Source organism: Balaenoptera ricei, chromosome X, assembly GCF_028023285.1.
Source record: "Balaenoptera ricei isolate mBalRic1 chromosome X, mBalRic1.hap2, whole genome shotgun sequence".
Classification (NCBI taxonomy): Eukaryota; Metazoa; Chordata; class Mammalia; order Artiodactyla; family Balaenopteridae; genus Balaenoptera; species Balaenoptera ricei.
The window spans coordinates 134199591-134216349 of NC_082660.1; the positions used below are offsets into that span (position 1 = coordinate 134199591).

The 16759-nt window shown below is 44.5% G+C and overlaps 2 protein-coding genes across 6 annotated transcripts in view; one reads left to right on the top strand and one right to left on the bottom strand.

The window, feature by feature from the left end:
- Positions 1-13369, top strand: part of ZNF185 (zinc finger protein 185 with LIM domain) — a 58476-nt gene extending 45107 nt beyond the window's left edge. For 4 of the 5 annotated variants that reach the window (XM_059910577.1, XM_059910580.1, XM_059910579.1 and 1 more), the window contains 2 exons: positions 9994-10092; positions 11001-13369. In XM_059910577.1, the coding sequence (XP_059766560.1) occupies positions 9994-10092 (99 nt within the window). In that variant the 3' untranslated portion in view covers positions 11001-13369. The remainder of the gene's footprint in view (positions 1-9993; positions 10093-11000) is intronic. The other variant, XM_059910578.1, reaches the window with a different exon arrangement.
- Positions 1-16759, bottom strand: part of LOC132357268 (heparan-sulfate 6-O-sulfotransferase 2-like) — a 131269-nt gene that overhangs the window by 2270 nt on the left and 112240 nt on the right. Inside the window, exon 3 of the mRNA XM_059910583.1 lies at positions 574-849. Coding sequence (XP_059766566.1) covers positions 837-849 — 13 coding nt within the window. The 3' untranslated portion in view covers positions 574-836. The remainder of the gene's footprint in view (positions 1-573; positions 850-16759) is intronic.

Below are 16759 nucleotides of genomic sequence, written 5' to 3' on the forward strand. Positions count from 1 at the left end.
TAGGGAGTTGGCAGGGGACATGTCAAGATGGTGCCTGGATCGGGGATACTGTTTGAAAATAGAGCTGGCAGGTTGTGGCTATGAGGAAATGCGAGGAGTCAAAGGAAATTGCAAAGTTTGGGGCCCAAGCCATTAGCTGAAAGGATGGTGGTGCCTTTTAGGGAGAAGGGAAGGACTAGAGGGGAGCAGGTTTGAGCAGAGGCAAGGCGGAGATGAGTGAAATTGAAGATGCCTCAGTGAGAGCTACGTGAGGAGCTCACATGATCGTTTGGATATGTGAGTTTGTGTTCCAGGGTAAGGCTGGAGCTGGGAGTCCTCAGGGCATGCTTTTTCCCTGAGCCATCCCTGACCTGATGAAATCACCTAAGGTGTGGGTGGGTGGAGAGGGGGGCTGACGCTGAGCCTTGTGTCTCTCTGTCATTTAGAGGTTGGGAAGAGGAGGGGGTCCACAGAGGAGGGTGAGAAGTATAACAGAGTGTGATGCCCCAAGTGACACAGTTTCTCCAAAGACTGCATTGGTCACCCTGTCAGTGGTTGCTGAGAGATCAAATGGGATGAAGCCTGAGAACTGACCTTGAATTTTGCAGCATGGTGGTCATCTGTGACCTCAGTTGGAGCAGTTTTGCTGGAGTGACGGGGATAGAAGCTTGACTGGAGTGGGCTCATGTGGAAATGGACAGAGTGAGTCTGGAAGACTGTCCTGATGGGTTGGCTTTGTGAGGGAGCAGTGCAAGCAGACAGTGGGGCAGAGGTGCCAGGCATGGGTTTATGCTGATGGGAGCGATGCAGTAGTGAGCAGACACTGATGACGCAGGAGAAAGAGACGTTGATGGTGATCATGATGTACGTCTGTAGGAGAGAAAGATGGGTACCAGTTGACACATGGCAGGAATAGGAAAGGCCAAATCTCTGGGTCACACACAGAGAGGTTCCCAAGTTGGCTGGTGGAAGAATGAAGAACTTCAGTACTTGCTTCTGTTTTCTCAATCGATTAGAAAACATGATCATCTATGAGTGAGGGTGGGCAAGGGGTGTTGGACACTTGAGAAGAAAAGGGAGTCTGTGAAATATTGTCTCAGAGACAGGGAGGGTGGATGGGCTGTGCAGAGCCCGCTTGAAGGGAGGGCTCGTTCATTGCTATGGAGACCGGTCAGCATGTACTGTGTTGTTCCCTAGCCAGGCTCAGCCACAAGGGTGAAGCAGGGGCAGTTGCATTTACTGGGGCGGAGATTATGCCAGGTGAGTTGGCAGGGTTTGGTCTGTGTGCAACGGAACAATAACAGTGAGGCGGTGAGCTGGTCCAGTAATGGAGGTTCCAGCAGTGGCAGAGACCAGCCAAATAAGCTGGAGGACATGGAAGTCAAGCAGTGGGGTGTATGACTTATTGGTTGTAACGAGGTCTAGAGCAGCAGTTCTCGCTCTGGAGTGTGCATCTCACACTTGACCATCCCCTGAAGGGCTTGTTAAGACACAGAGTGCTGGGCCCCAGCCCAGTATCTTAACTCAGTACGTCTGGGTGGGACCTGAGAATTGGCCTCTCTAACAAGTTTCCAGGCAATGCTGAGGCTGCTTGTCCACATAGAGTCTGGCCAGAGCAGTGGCCGAGGTAGAGAGGGGCCCAGAACATTGGAGGAAAGGAACAAAAGGCCACGTGGTAGGAAGCTCTTCCATCTGCGTGGATCCAGAATTGACTCAGGAGTGCTGCAGGGAGAGACTGTGACATGTCATTTGGCAAAGAACGTTCTGTTTTCCTGATTCCTGGACTTACTACGTGAAAACTTCTTAGAAACTATTATGAACAATTATATACCAATAAATTGGTATATAATTAGAAACATACAACCTTAGAAACATACAACCTTAGAAACATACAACCTACCAAGACAGAACATACAACCTACCAAGACAGAACCAAGAAGAAATTGGAAGCTTGAACAGACGAATAATAAATAAGAAGAGTGACTCAGTAACCAAACACCTCTCAACAAAGAAAAACTCAAGGCTGGGTCTTCACAGGCAACTCTACCAAACATTGAAAGAAAAATTAATACCAATCCTTTTTATACTCTTCCAGAAATGGAAGAAAGAACACTTCCAAACTCATTTTATGAAGTTAGCATTATCCTGACACCAAAGCAGGCAAAAAATTAGAAATAGAGCTACCAGATGATCCAGCAATCCCACTTCTGTGTATATACACAAAGGAATTGAAATCAGCATCTCAAAGAGGTATCTGTATTCTCTGTCCATTGCAGCATTGTTAACAATAGCCAAAACATGAAAGCAACCTAATTGTGCATTGCCTGATGAATGGCTGAAGAAAATGTGGTATATAGGGACTTCCCTGGTGGCACAGTGGTTAAGAGTCCGACTGCCAATGCAGGGGACACGGGTTCGAGCCCTGATCCGGGGAGGTCCCACATGCCACGGAACCACTAAGCCCATGCGCCACAACTACTGAGCCTGTGCCCTAGAGCCCACAAGCCACAACTACTGAGCCCACGCGCCACAACTACTGAAGCCCACGCACCTAGAGCCCTTGCTCTGCAGCAAGAGAGGCCACCGCAATGAGAAGCCTGCACACCACAACGAAGAGCAGCCCCCGCCTGCCACAACTAGAGAAAGCCCACGCGCAGCAACGAAGACCCAACGCAGCCAAAAATACATCAAAAAAAGAGAAAATGTGGTATATACACAAAATGGGATATTATTCAGCCTTTAAAGAAAGAAGGAAATTCTGCCATTTGCAACAACATGGGTGAACGTGGTGGACATTATGCTAAGTGAAGTAAGCCAGACACAGAAGGACAAATACTACCTAGTACCACCTACGTGAGGGATCTAAAACAGCCAAACCCATAGAAGAGAGTAGAAGGGTGGTTGCCAGGGGCTGGGGAGGGGGGAAATGGGGAGGTGATGGTCAAAGGGTACAACGTGTCAGGTACCCAAGATACGTAAGTTCTAGAGATCTAGAATATTTTGTCAACTTTTGGTTGTATACTTTAATTACAGGGCACCCCTGTTAAACAGAGAGCAAAATTACGGGAGTCTCAGACCTAAGCAACTCTGGGCACATTTGGTCTCACAGAGCCAAGTGTTGGGTGAAGGGTGCAGTTGGAGTGGGTTGGAGTCCCAGGAAGGCTGTGTGAGGGAGGTGGGTCCAGAGTCAGAGGTGAAGAGGTGTCCAAGGGTATTTTCCAGGTGGCTAAACAGGTCTCCATCGTGCGTGCAGAGGGAATAGGGATGAAGAGGCAGGCAGGAGGCTGGCAGGCCTGGGAGGAGGAGGCACAGAGCGGCAGGGATTTTAAACTTGCCTGATTGGCGCTCACACAGGGCTGGGGAACTTGGAATTGTGGCAAAATAGGCCTGATATTCTTGGGGAATTCTTGGAATGTGGGCAGGGTGCCTGAGAGCCACCCCTGGGGTCCATGAGCACAGAGGTGAAGAGGATATTATTTTCATAAGATCACACAGCTGCTCAGAACCGAGGGTGGAAATCCCGGTTCCGACATCAGAGCCAGTGTTGTCTCAGCTACACCCTGCAGCCTCCCGGGAAATGCCATTCCATTGCTCAAGTTCATTTGTATAAACTAATCTGTCACTATCCTTAATTGTAGGTTTATCTTATCTTTGTTAGATTGACATAACATTTTAAAATACTAGTTTGTAGGGGACTTCCCTGGTGGTCCAGTGGGTAAGAAAACACGCTCCCAATGCAGGGGGCCCAGGTCCAATCCCTGATCAGGGAACTAGATCCCTCATGCATGCCTCAACTAAGAGTCCACATGCCACAACTAAGAGTCCGCGTGCCGCAACTAAAGATCCCGCGTGCCGCAACAAAGATCCTGCATGCTGCAACTAAGACCGGGTGCAGCCAAAATAAATAAATAAATGGACATTAAAATAAGTAAATAAATAAATACTAAAATAAATAAACAAAATGGAATACTAGTTTGTATTGTTATATTTAGGAAGAAAGAGAAGACACTTATGGCCACAGCATCACAAAAACCTTTTAGGGTCCCTGTTCTCCACAGTGTGAGGCATGTTGCAAGCCCAGATTGTTGATTTTTTTCCTGTGTTCCCAGAGGTGACCCCCTAAATGGATCAGCACCATTAGCTGGCTAAGTTGAGGTTCAAGTCCTGGTGTACAGTAACTAGAATCACAGAGGGCTGATAAATTCACAGTGAAAAAATGGCCAGGAGGATAGCCTCATCCACCAGAGGGCAGACAGCAGGAGCAAGAAGAACTACAGTCCTGCAGCCTGGGGGACAGAAACCACATTCACAGAAAGATAGACAAGATGAAAAGGCAGACGGCTATGTACCAGATGAAGGAACAAGATAAAACCCCAGAAAAACAACTAAATGAAGTGGAGATAGGCAACCTTCCAGAAAAAGAATTCAGAATAATGATAGTGAAGATGATCCAGGACCTCGGAATAAGAATGGAGGCAAAGATCGAGAAGATGCAAGAAATGTTTAACAAAGACCTAGAAGAGTTAAAGAACAAACAAACAGAGATGAACATTACAGTAACTGAAATGAAAAATACACTAGAAGGAATCAGTAGCAGAATAACTGAGGCAGAAGAACGGATAAGTGACCTGGAAGACAGAATGGTGGAATTCACTGCTGCAGAACAGAATAAAGAAAAAAGAATGAAAAGAAATGAAGACAGCCTAAGAGACCTCTGGAACAACATTAAACGCAACAACATTCGCATTATAGGGGTCCCAGAAGGAGAAGAGAGAGAGAAAGGACCCGAGAAAATATTTGAAGAGATTATAGTCGAAAACTTCCCTAACATGGGAAAGGAAATAGCCACCCAAGTCCAAGAAGTGCAGAGAGTCCCATACAGGATGAACCCAAGGAGAAACACGCCGAGACACACAGTAATCAAATTGGCAAAAATTAAAGGCAAAGAAAAATTATTGAAAGCAGCAAGGGAAAAATGACAAATAACATACAAGGGAACTCCCATAAGGTTAACAGCTGATTTCACAGCAGAAACCCTACAAGCCCGAAGGGAGTGGCATGATATACTTAAAGTGATGAAAGGGAAGAACCTACAACCAAGATTACTCTAGCCAGCAAGGATCTCATTCAGATTCGATGGAGAAATCAAAAGCTTTACAGACAAGCAAAAGCTAAGAGCAGTCAGCACCACCAAACCAGCTCTACAACAAATGCTAAAGGAACTTCTCTAAGTGGGAAACACAAGAGAAGAAAAGGACCTACAAGAACAAACCCAAAACAAAAAAATGGTAAAAGGAACATACATATCGCTAATTACCTTAAACGTGAATGGATTAAATGCTCCAGCCAAAAGACACAGGCTTGCTGAATGGATACAAAAACAAGACCCATATATATGCTGTCTACAAGAGACCCACTTCAGACCTAGGGACACATTCAGACTGAAAGTGAGGGGATGGAAAAAGATATTCTATGCAAATGGAAATCAGAAGAAAGCTGGAGTAGCAATACTCATACCAGATAAAATAGACTTTAAAATAAAGAATGTCACAAGAGACAAGGAAGGACACTACATAATGATCAAGGGATCAATCCAAGAAGAAGATATAACAATTAAAAATATATATGCACCCAACATAGCATCTCAGTACATAAGGCAACTGCTAACAGCTCTAAAAGACGAAATCGACAGTAACACAATAATAGTGGGGGACTCCAACACCTCACTTACACCAGTGGACAGATCATCCAAACCGAAAATTAATAAGGAAACACAAGCTTTAAATGACACAACAGACCAGATAGATTTAATTGATATTTATAGCACATTCCATCCAAAAACCGCAGATTACACTTTCTTCTCAAGTGCGCACGGAACACTCTCCAGGCTAGATCACATGTTGGGTCACAAATCAAGCCTCAGTAAATTGAAGAAAACTGAAGTCATATCAAGCATGTTTTCTGACCACAACGCTGTGAGATTAGAAATCAATTACAGGGAAAACAACGTAAAAAGCACAAACACATGGAGGCTAAACAATACGTTACTAAATAACCAAGAGATGACTGAAGAAATCAAAGAGGAAATCAAAAAATACCTAGAGACAAATGACAATGAAAACATGACGATCCAAAACCTATGGGATGCAGCAAAAGCAGTTCTAAGAGGGAAGTTTATAGCTATACAAGCCTACCTCAAGAAACAAGAAAAATCTCAAATAAACAATCTAACGTTACACCTGAAGGAACTAGAGAAAGAAGAACAAACAAAACCCAAAGTTAGCAGAAAGAGAGAAATCATAAAGGTCAGAGCAGAAATAAATGAAATAGAAACAAAGAAAACAATAGCAAAGATCGATAAAAGTAAAATCTGGTTCTTTGAGAAGATAAACAAAATTGTTAAACCATTAGCCAGACTCATCAAGAAAAAGAGGGAGAGGACTCACATCAATAAAATTAGAAATGAAAAAGGAGAAATCACAACTGACACTGCAGAAATACAAAGGATTATAAGAGATTACTACAGACAACTATATGCCAATAAAATGGACAACCTGGAAGAAATGGACAAATTCTTAGAAAGGTATAACCTTCCAAGGCTGAACCAGGAAGAAATAGAAAATATGAAGAGACCACTCACAAGTACTGAAACTGTGATTAAAAATCTTCCAACAAACAAAAGTCCAGGACCAGATGGCTTCACAGGTGAATTCTATCAAACAATTAGAGAAGAGCTAACACCCATCCTTCTCAAACTCTTCCAAAAAATTGCGGAGGAAGGAACACTCCCAAACTCATTCTATGAGGCCACCATCACCCTGATACCAAAACCAGCCAAAGATACTACAAAAAAAGAAAATTACAGACCAATATCACTGATGAATATAGATGCAAAAATCCTCAACAAAATACTAGCAAACAGAATCCAACAACAGATTAAAAAGATCATACACCATGATCAAGTGGGATTTATCCCAGGGGTGCAAGGATTGTTCAGTATACACAAATCAATCAATATGATACACCATATTAACAAACTGAAGAAGAAAAACCATATGATCATCTCAATAGATGCAGAAAAAGCTTTTGACAGAATTCAACACCCATTTATGATAAGAAACCCTCCAGAAAGTGGGCATAGAGGGAACCTACCTCAACATAATAAAGGCCACATATGACAAACCCACAGCAAACATTTTTCTCAATGGTGAAAAACTGAAAGCATTTCCTCTTAAGATCAGGAACAAGACAAGGATGTCCACTCTCGCCACTATTATTCAACATAGTTTTGGAAGTTCTAGCCACGGCAGTCAGAGAAGAAAAAGAAATAAAAGGAATACAAATTGGAAAAGAAGAAGTAAAACTGTCACTGATTGCAGATGACATGATACTATACATAGAAAATCCTAAAGATGCCACCAGGAAACTACTAGAGCTAATCAATGAATTTGCTACAGTTGCAGGATACAAAATCAATGCACAGAAATCTCTTGCATTCCTATACACTAATGATGAAAAATCTGAAAGAGAAATTAAGGAAACACTCCCATTTACCATTGCAACAAAAAGAATAAGATATGTAGGAATAAACCCACTTAGGGAGACAAAAGACCTGTATGCAGAAAACTATGAGACACTGTTGAAAGAAATTAAAGGTGATACAAACAGATGGAGAGATATACCATGTTCTTGGATTGGAAGAATCAATATTGTGAAAATGACTATACTCCCCAAAGCAGTCTACAGATTCCATGCAATCCCTATCAAACTACCACTGGCATTTTTCACAGAACTAGAACAAGAAATTTCACAATTTGTATGGAAACGCAAAAGACCCCAAATAGCCAAAGCAATCTTGAGAAAGAAAAACGGAACTGGAGGAACCAGGCACCCTGACTTCAGACTATACTACAAAGCTACAGTAATCCAGACAGTATGGTACTGGCACAAAAACAGAAATATAGATCAATGGAACAGGATAGAAAGCCCAGAGATAAACCCACGCACATATGGTCACCTTATCTTTGATAAAGGAGGCAAGAATAGACAATGGAGAAAAGAAAGCCTCTTCAATAAGTGGTGCCGGGAAAACTGGAGAGCTACATGTAAAAGAATGAAATTAGAACACTCCCTAACACCATACACAAAAATAAACTCAAAATGGATCAGAGACCTAAATGTAAGACCGGACACTATAAAACTCTTAGAGGAAAACATAGGAAGAACACTCTTTGACATAAATCACAACAAGATCTTTTTTGATCCACCTCCTAGAGTAATGGAAATCAAAACAAAAATAAACAAATGGGACCTAATGAAACTAAAAGCTTTTGCACAGCAAAGGAAAACATAAACAACACAAAAAGACAACCCTCAGAATGGGAGAAAATATTTGCAAATGAAGCAACTGACAAAGGATTAATCTCCAAAATACATAAACAGCTCATGCAGCTCAATATTGAAAAAAACAGACAACCCAATCCAAAAATGGGCAGAAGACCTAAATAGACATTTCTCCAAAGAAGACATAAAGATGGCCAAGAAGCACATGAAAAGCTGCCCAACATCACTAATTATTAGAGAAATGCAAATCAAAACTACAATGAGGTATCACCTCACACCAGTCAGAATGGGCATCATCAGAAAATCTACAAACAACAAATGCTGGAGAGGGTGTGGAGAAAAGGGAACCCTCTTGCACTGTTGGTGGGAATGTAAATTGATACAGCCACTATGGAGAACAGTATGGAGTCTCCTTAAAGAACTAAAAGTAGAATTACCATATGACCCAGCAATCACACTACTGGGCATATACCATGAGAAAACCATAATTCAAAAAGACACATGCACCCCAATGTTCATTGCAGCACGATTTACAATAGCCAGGTCCTGGAAGCAACCTAAATGCCCATCGACAGATGAATGGATAAAGAAGTTGTGGTACATATATACAAAGGAATATTACTCAGCCATCGAAAGGAATGAAATTGGGCCATTTGTAGAGACGTGGATGAATCTAGAGACTGTCATACAGAGTGAATTAAGTCAGAAAGAGAAAAACAAATATCATATATTAATGGACATATGTGGAATCTAGAAAAATGGTACAGATGAACCGGTTTGCAGGGCAGAAGTAGAGACACAGACGTAGAGAACAAACGTATGGACACCAAGCGGGGAAAGGAGCGGGGGTGGGCGTGGTGGTGGGATGAATTGGGCGATTGGGATTGACATGTATACACTGATGTGTATAAAATGGATGACTAATAAGAACCTGCCGTATAAAAAAATACATAAAATAAAATTCAAAAAATAAACAATAAATGGCCAGGAGATAGGAACTGAGAAACAGAAGAAAGAGCCATCAGAGAGGTGCTTGGTGAGAATGAGCAGAGGGAGTTGGGGATCCTAGCAGCTGTTCGCCACTGCTTTCAGCTGGAAGCCAGAAGGCTTAGTCCAGGGTGGGCCTGGAGACAGCTGGAGCCCCAGAAATATGGGGACTCTTGGTCTCCTCTTATTTGAGACTGTCTGCAGGCCGCCCTGCTCTGACTCCTAGTACCAGGAGGGTCCGCTGCAGGTGGCTGGCGGTTCTCATCCTTTAGACGTTCGCTGGAGAGACACGCCGGAGCGGCTGGACTGCTGAAATAGCTTTACCTTTCAGTGGGCCTTCATGTCACCTTCTTTTGGACTTTAAATGTCACAATTAAAGCCCTTCTATAGATGAGGAAATGGAGGCTCAGGGAGCCTCAGTAACTTACCCAAGCTCACCTAGCTAATAAGTAGTGGATTGAGGGCTCAAACCCAGGCCCAATGCTGAAACCTGGGCTCCTAACCACTGTGCAATCATTCTGCCTGTTAGGTTTTTTTTGTTTTTGTTTGGGTTTTGTCTCTGTTCGCCATTTTTAAATTGCCTGCTTCGACATCCAGGATGTGCCATCAGCTTGGAGCCTGCCCACTCCACTCGTTTATATTGCTTCACTTGTGTATTGACCTCCAGCTTGTTTTCTCTTTCAGTGTGGGATTTGCAGTAAACCGATGGGTGAGCTTCTGGATCAGATCTTCATTCACCGTGACACCATCCACTGTGGGAAATGCTATGAGAAGCTCTTCTAGGTGGGTGCTGGAAAGTTACTAGAGGGAAGAAATGTGCTCTGGTCTCTCCCTGAGTCTTGACCTGGGACACTGCTCTCTCTCTTAGCCTTTATGTTCGGGGGACCCCGAGTCCTTGTGTCCCTATGCCCTGTGATACTTGGAAGTCTTAGGTGGCACAGATAAAGACCCTCCCCACGGACATTTCCAAGTTGCAGGAGTCATTGTCTCTTCCTCTCAAGAAGCGCCTTCCGTGCAGCACCTCAGCTAAGCCCTCTAGCTGCCCTGGGCTGCTGGCCAGGCCTGTGTTGTTAGCCTCATTTGGGACCAAGGAAGTAAAGACCTAGAAAGGAAAAGGACATGGGAAAACACCTGGCTTGTAGATGGCAGAATCAGGACCTCAACCCAGGACTTCAGATTCAGGTCCGGGGCTCTCTGCCACAGTCCCTTGAGTCGCCTCCACCATTGCTCATATAGCATCAGATCAGGACTCAGCCAAGGTATTCAGTAAAACAAGATATATAGCTGGGGACCAGCAGCAGGTGAAGGCCAGGATACGTAGGCATGTGTGGGAAGTGATGGTGCTGTCCTGGTGCCTGGGCAGCCTCTGGGCCACATTGTGAGCTCTGCCTGAAGACAGGTTGGCATGCTAAAAGCCAATGGAATTGACCCCAGTGTCTGAGCTTCATGGGGCCCAGTGATCCTCCTCAACTAGAAGCACAGAGCAGAATATCTCCCTTGAAGGCAACGGGAATCGGTAGCAGCCAGGCCCTCCACCAGCTACAAGCCTGTCCTGCCTTTTCTCCAGAAGACACACTGACCTGGACTGTTACTCCTGATGCCTGGAGCAGTCACCCTCCCCAGGGGCTTCTGACGGCTCATTGGATCGGGTGTGTATTTCCAATCTCACGGGTACTTCTATTTTCTTTTAGCTCCTCCAGGCTAACAAGAAGCTGATAACTCCTGGACAAGTTTGACTGTCCCCACTTGCCCCAAGTTGCTGACTTCTTCCCTCACTTCCTCTCGCCTCCATTTGATTGCTTCATGTTTTTGCTCTTCCTAAGTTGAACTTGCTTACATCCAGTAGCATGTCTTAATGATGTTATGATAATTACTTGTGTGTGTAGCTCTTCATAGCTTAGAAAGCACTTCCCATCCATTATCTTACTTCAGGCTCAAGCAAAGAGGATTGAACAATAATTCCATTTTGGCTTCCCTCAGACTGGTCAGCTTCCTGATGAGTTTAGGTGGCCTGGTACAATAGGCATGGACAAGAGCGTGGGGTTCGGTGTATCCTGACTCTAGGGACAGAGAGCAAATCACATTCTGGTTCACAGCTCTGAGTGTACCTTTGGAACTTGACAGAAGAAGGAGACCTCCTGAAGCTTCTGAGGGGTTAAAGACTGTTGACGATCCCTGGTGGGTAAATTGCAGACATTGAATGCTAGGGGTTGACATAGGCTAATGTTTAGCTTGTCTATTTGCCATATATATTTTTTAAACTTTCCATATACTTTTACAACTAGTTAGTGCTTTTGATTGAGTTATATAGCAGATTTTAATGACCTCCTGCCTACCTACCTTTCAATATAGTTGCGTTTTGTCCTGCAGGCATGTGGACATGTATTAGAAAGTTTACATGTTAGGTTTAAGTTCTATAGGATGTGATTCCTAAGAGGCTACTGACCAAAGGGGCATCTGTGTCTGAATCTTGCTAGCTAATTAATACCTTTGCCCTCAATTTCCGATCCCTAAACTTTACACAGAAATCCCCTAAAGCAAGTTTTAGGGTCTACAGACTCCAGCAGGATTATGAAGGGAGAAAATCAGTCAACATTTCTTGAGGCCTTACTGCATACCAGGCATTATCACAAAGTGGTGGCATTAATCCCCATGCTAATCTTGTACAGAGGGTATTCTTCTCCGCAGTTTGCAAATGAGGGTGTTGAGGCCCAGAGAGGTGGTCATTGCATTGTGCAGAACCATTGCTGTCTCTCTCCAGAGCGCATGCTCTCTCCAGTGACAGTCAGGACAAACATGAGCATCGATTTAATGCTGAGTAGATGCCAAGCACTGTGTGGAGGTGGCACCGCCCCCTCAAGCCTCCCCTGAGGCACACTTTTACAAAGAGGGGAAGGTGGGGGATTGCACTCCTCCTCTGGGCATCCTGGGTCCCCATAAAATACCAGAAGGGCCAAACTGGCCCTCTCACCTCCGTTTTCCATGAAAACACTTCTGAACTGAAGTACTCTCAGCTGGGAACAGATTTGACTCCCAGACCTTCCCAAAGAAGAGCTTGTCAACCCAGGAGAAGCTCCAGTAGGCTAGCCGATCTGGGCACGGGGCCCTCAGTGACCTCCCATTTTCCAGTCCAGACTCTGTCCCAAGCTAGTGGCAACTACTGAGACCCCAGGTACTTGGAACAGGGATACCTGTTGCCCAGCTGGACAGATGCAGGCCCGTTCATGCAGTCAGCTGATGCTCTGCTCAGGTTCGACTGGGCGCCTCTGCCTTTGGGACCAGCATCACTGTGTCAGTTCCTCGAAAGGACAACCTGACAGTTTTTCTGATGAAAAATGAGGGCCTTTTCTCTTGGTTTAATTAGAAAATGCCTCTCCATCTCTCTCCAGTTTCTGAGCCCTATGCACATTGGCTGGTGGACTTGTTCTTCCTGCCAAATGATCAGAGGAGGAATGTTCCATTTATTTCCATAGATGTGCATCAGCTTTGCTCTGGAGTGGAAAACTGGCCATGTACTCGAACAAAATATGAGCTGGTTTTCCTCAAGACTAGCCCTCAGCCTGGGACTTGGCAGATGGTAGGGACTGACACATAGGTGCTGAATGAATGAGTGAAAGGGAAAGAAAGGTCGTGCCTTTGGGTGGGAGGTAGCACCCCTGAGTCTTGGCAGGATAAAGAGGTCCAAGATAGGCTGGCTTCCCCACCTTCTAGATACACTCTGCCTTTAAGAGAGTTTCAGAACCAACATGCAAGATATTGACTCCAATCTGAAAAAAATCTCTTTCATGTTTAAATGGCACAGAATTCTCCGGACTTAAGGAAGAGGGGTGGTTGCATTGCACTTTCGCTTCTTTTTATTTGCCTAGAATTTTGAATCATACTTGCTTAACTCCTTAATGTACACAATTACAATAAATGGTAAGATACTTCGTGTGTAAATGTTAAGGTTTCCTTTTATAAGTGTAATAACTTGGTGTATTTGGCTGTGTGATTTATTTTCTCCTATTACCTGAAGCCACTCTCTTTACAAAAGCAAATAAATACTTTAAGGAGTATCAAAGTTTTCTCGACAGAAGCAAATACTTTTAAGAAGTATCAAATCTAAAGAGAAAAAAACAGCGTTATCTAGAAACTGTGCATGCACAGCAAGTGTGCAATTCTAGACCTGTCAGATCTTAATGAAGAATATTTTATTCTTTTGGGCCCATCCTTCCTTTCATTGTCGACAGGTGGCCGCCTCGTCCTTATTGAACACTTGCAATGACCAAGAGCTCAGTCCCTTACAAGCCCATTCTGTCTGTGGAAATGCGTTCCTCAGCTGAGTTACAACCTGTTCCCCTTTAACTATCACCCACTGGTAATCTGTAATCCCTCTTTTATATGCCAGCCCCTAAAATCGGTAAATACGCTCGTTGGGTTCTTCCTCTATCAACTCTTCTCCCATTTAAACACCCCTGGTCCCATCAACTCTGACAGGAATTCTGAATATGCATCTCTTACCCTCAAAGGTGCCCCCCCAACCGCACAGCCGAACCCATTCCTCCAGATGTGTACCGACAGGCAAGACTTTCATCTTGCTCATTAAGGCTGGTGCCCCAAGCTGTCAGAATCCTGTTGAATAGTCATTCTGCCTGTCACATGATCCATGCTTCCAGGTTTTGTATCGGAAAATATAATTTGCATGTCATCGATGTCTTGATCCAGCCTGGGGCCAAAAAGGGTGGTCAAGAAGTCAGTCCAAAGATAGAAGACATGACAGAGAAAGCCCTCTACTACTGAGCAGGGACGTTGGGACCCAGTATTCAGTAGGTATTGAACTAGTGTCCCTGTAGCTACTTTCTCACCCCAACCTCAGCCACCATCTTGGCTACATGAGTACATTTGGGAAAGGAAGAAGAAGTTTTACCACTTCAAAGGCAAGAACTATAACAGTAGTTCCTAACCAGGACTAGGGCTCTCTGTTGGTGATAGCATGTGACACAAAGACCTAGAAAACAAATAGGGTAGGGTTATTTTGAAAAATGACTTAGCAGACCAGGTTCCCAGCAAGCCGGTTGATCCCCAGTACCCAGCCTCCCCTATTCCTCCTTCCCCTCTATAGATCCACACCTGTGAGGGCCCCCAACCCATACACAGCCATGTGGGGTCCTCTGGGGGACTCTGCTTATGAATGTATTCCGCCTGTGAATTTCCACACAACACATTTCTCTTGTGATGTTTCTCTGCGCAATATCCTTTTCCCATGAACTTCCCAAGGGAGGAAAGCTTCCACCAGGGGACCCAACACTGGGTTACATTGAATTCAAAGTTGAGATCGCTACCTGGCCATTTGGGGCCCCTCTTGCCACTGAATCAACAAGAAGGCTGTTATTTTACCTGCTGGCTGACTGCTCCTGATTATCGAGGGGAAAAAGGGTCGCTGCAAGGACCACATCTGAAACCTAGGAGAAACGTCTTCTGGGAGTTTCTCTTAGTGTTCCCATGTCCAATAATGTAAGATAATGGATGACTGTAATGACTCACGCAGGCAGGACCACTAAGGGATCAGATTGGTTAGGGATAAAGGTTTGTATCTGACTGCCAGGTAGACAACCACAACCAGCTAGATGAGGTCACATGGAACTGAAATGCTAGTGGAAAAGGAAGTTACAAATACTATGACCTCATGGCCAGTTGCAAAAATAACAGCTATAGAAGCTAGGCATACTTCGTCTTGCTTTGCTATTATATATTTAAATCTGCCCCATTACTTTTCTTTCTCCCATTTCCAAATCTTGCGTTTAAATTGTGTGGGTGGTGCTTAATCATATAATTTAACCTATAGATTACAGCATGTCAAAGTGTAATTATGACAGAACTAGAGAAGGAACAGACATCCCCCAGAGAATGAGAGTGTATCTAATGGGACTTTTGACGTCCCCCCTTCTTGAAGAAGGCAAAGGCATATTCATGTATATGAGGTATGGTTGCATCATGCTAAGCAGAAGCGTAGTGTCACTGTTGTTATCATTTGGAAGAAAAATATGGGGTGTCAAAAAGAGGGTACGCCTGGCTTTTTTCCCGGTGGCTTCTGGGAAACCTCCTGCGAATTATCCATGACAGTCCTGCAGGTGGAATTGCTGGGGGCTTTTTCCTCGTGTACCAGGTCTCCCTGACCTTCACTGCTCCAGCCTTCTGCTGCTTGTGTAAGCCACTGATTCCTTGTTCTCAACCCTTCCTGCTAGGGAAAGAGTGGCACTGCTTTCCTGAGGGGCTTCCCTGTTAATGCTGTCTCCACCCAACCTTCTTCTGTACCGCATGCGCTGCCTGTGAATGGCTTCTGCAGCATGCACTCTACCTGTGAATGTTTCCTACCATGCCATCTGTCCCATGAAGAATCCCTGCTCCAGGCCTTCCTCGCTGTACACTCTGTCTCTGAACACCTTCTGCACAGTGCCGTCGCCCAAGGAGCACTTTGTGTGCCAGGCCCGTTATCTAATGCCATCTGCAGGATCCCTTTCCTCTTGAACATCCTCTGAACACGGAGCCCTGCTCATGAATGCTGCCCGTGTTCCCTCCCCATCCCACCCCCAACTGCCCAGGAACTCCTGTCTGCTGCACTCTTCATAACGTCATCAGCGCGATCTCCTCCTCTGGGTGCCTTCTGCATCTAACTCTCTGCTTGGGAATGTGTGGGTCTCTTCCTAAAGTCCTCTGGCTGTGAGGGATTGCTACAGGCCATTCTAGTGAAGATTGTCTGCACACTCATATTTTTAACAGCTTTACTGAGATCTATTTAACACACAAGAAACTGCACACATTAAAAGTGTTCACTTTTTTAAATTAGTTTTGACAGATGTATGTATCTGTGGACTCATCACCCCATTAAAATAGTGAATATATACATCACTCTCAAAACTTTCCTCCTGCTTCTTTGTAATCCTTCTATCCTGCAGCCACCTATCTGCTTTCTGCTACTATGGATTACTCTGTATTTTGAAGCATTTTATATAAAAAGTTTTGTATAAAGAGTTTTACATAAATGGAATCATACAGTATGCACCCTTTGATGGAGGGATGGAAACATTCTAAATCTTGATTGGGATGGTGAGTATATACGAATGTATACATTTGTCAAAACTCATCATATGTACACTTAAAATGGATGTGTTTTATTGTCTGTTAAGTATTGTCAAATAAAAAACAAATACAGAGGGCTTCCCTGGCGGTGCAGTGGTTGAGATTCTGCCTGCCAATGCAGGGGACACGGGTTCGAGCCCTGGTCTGGGAAGATCCCACATGCCGCGGAGCAACTAGGCCCGTGAGCCACAACTACTGAGCCTGCGCGTCTGGAGCCTGTGCTCCGCAACAAGAGAGGCCGCGACAGTGAGAGGCCCGCGCACCGCGATGAAGAGTGGTCCCCACTTGCCGCAATTAGAGAAAGCCCTTGCATAGAAACAAAGACCTAACA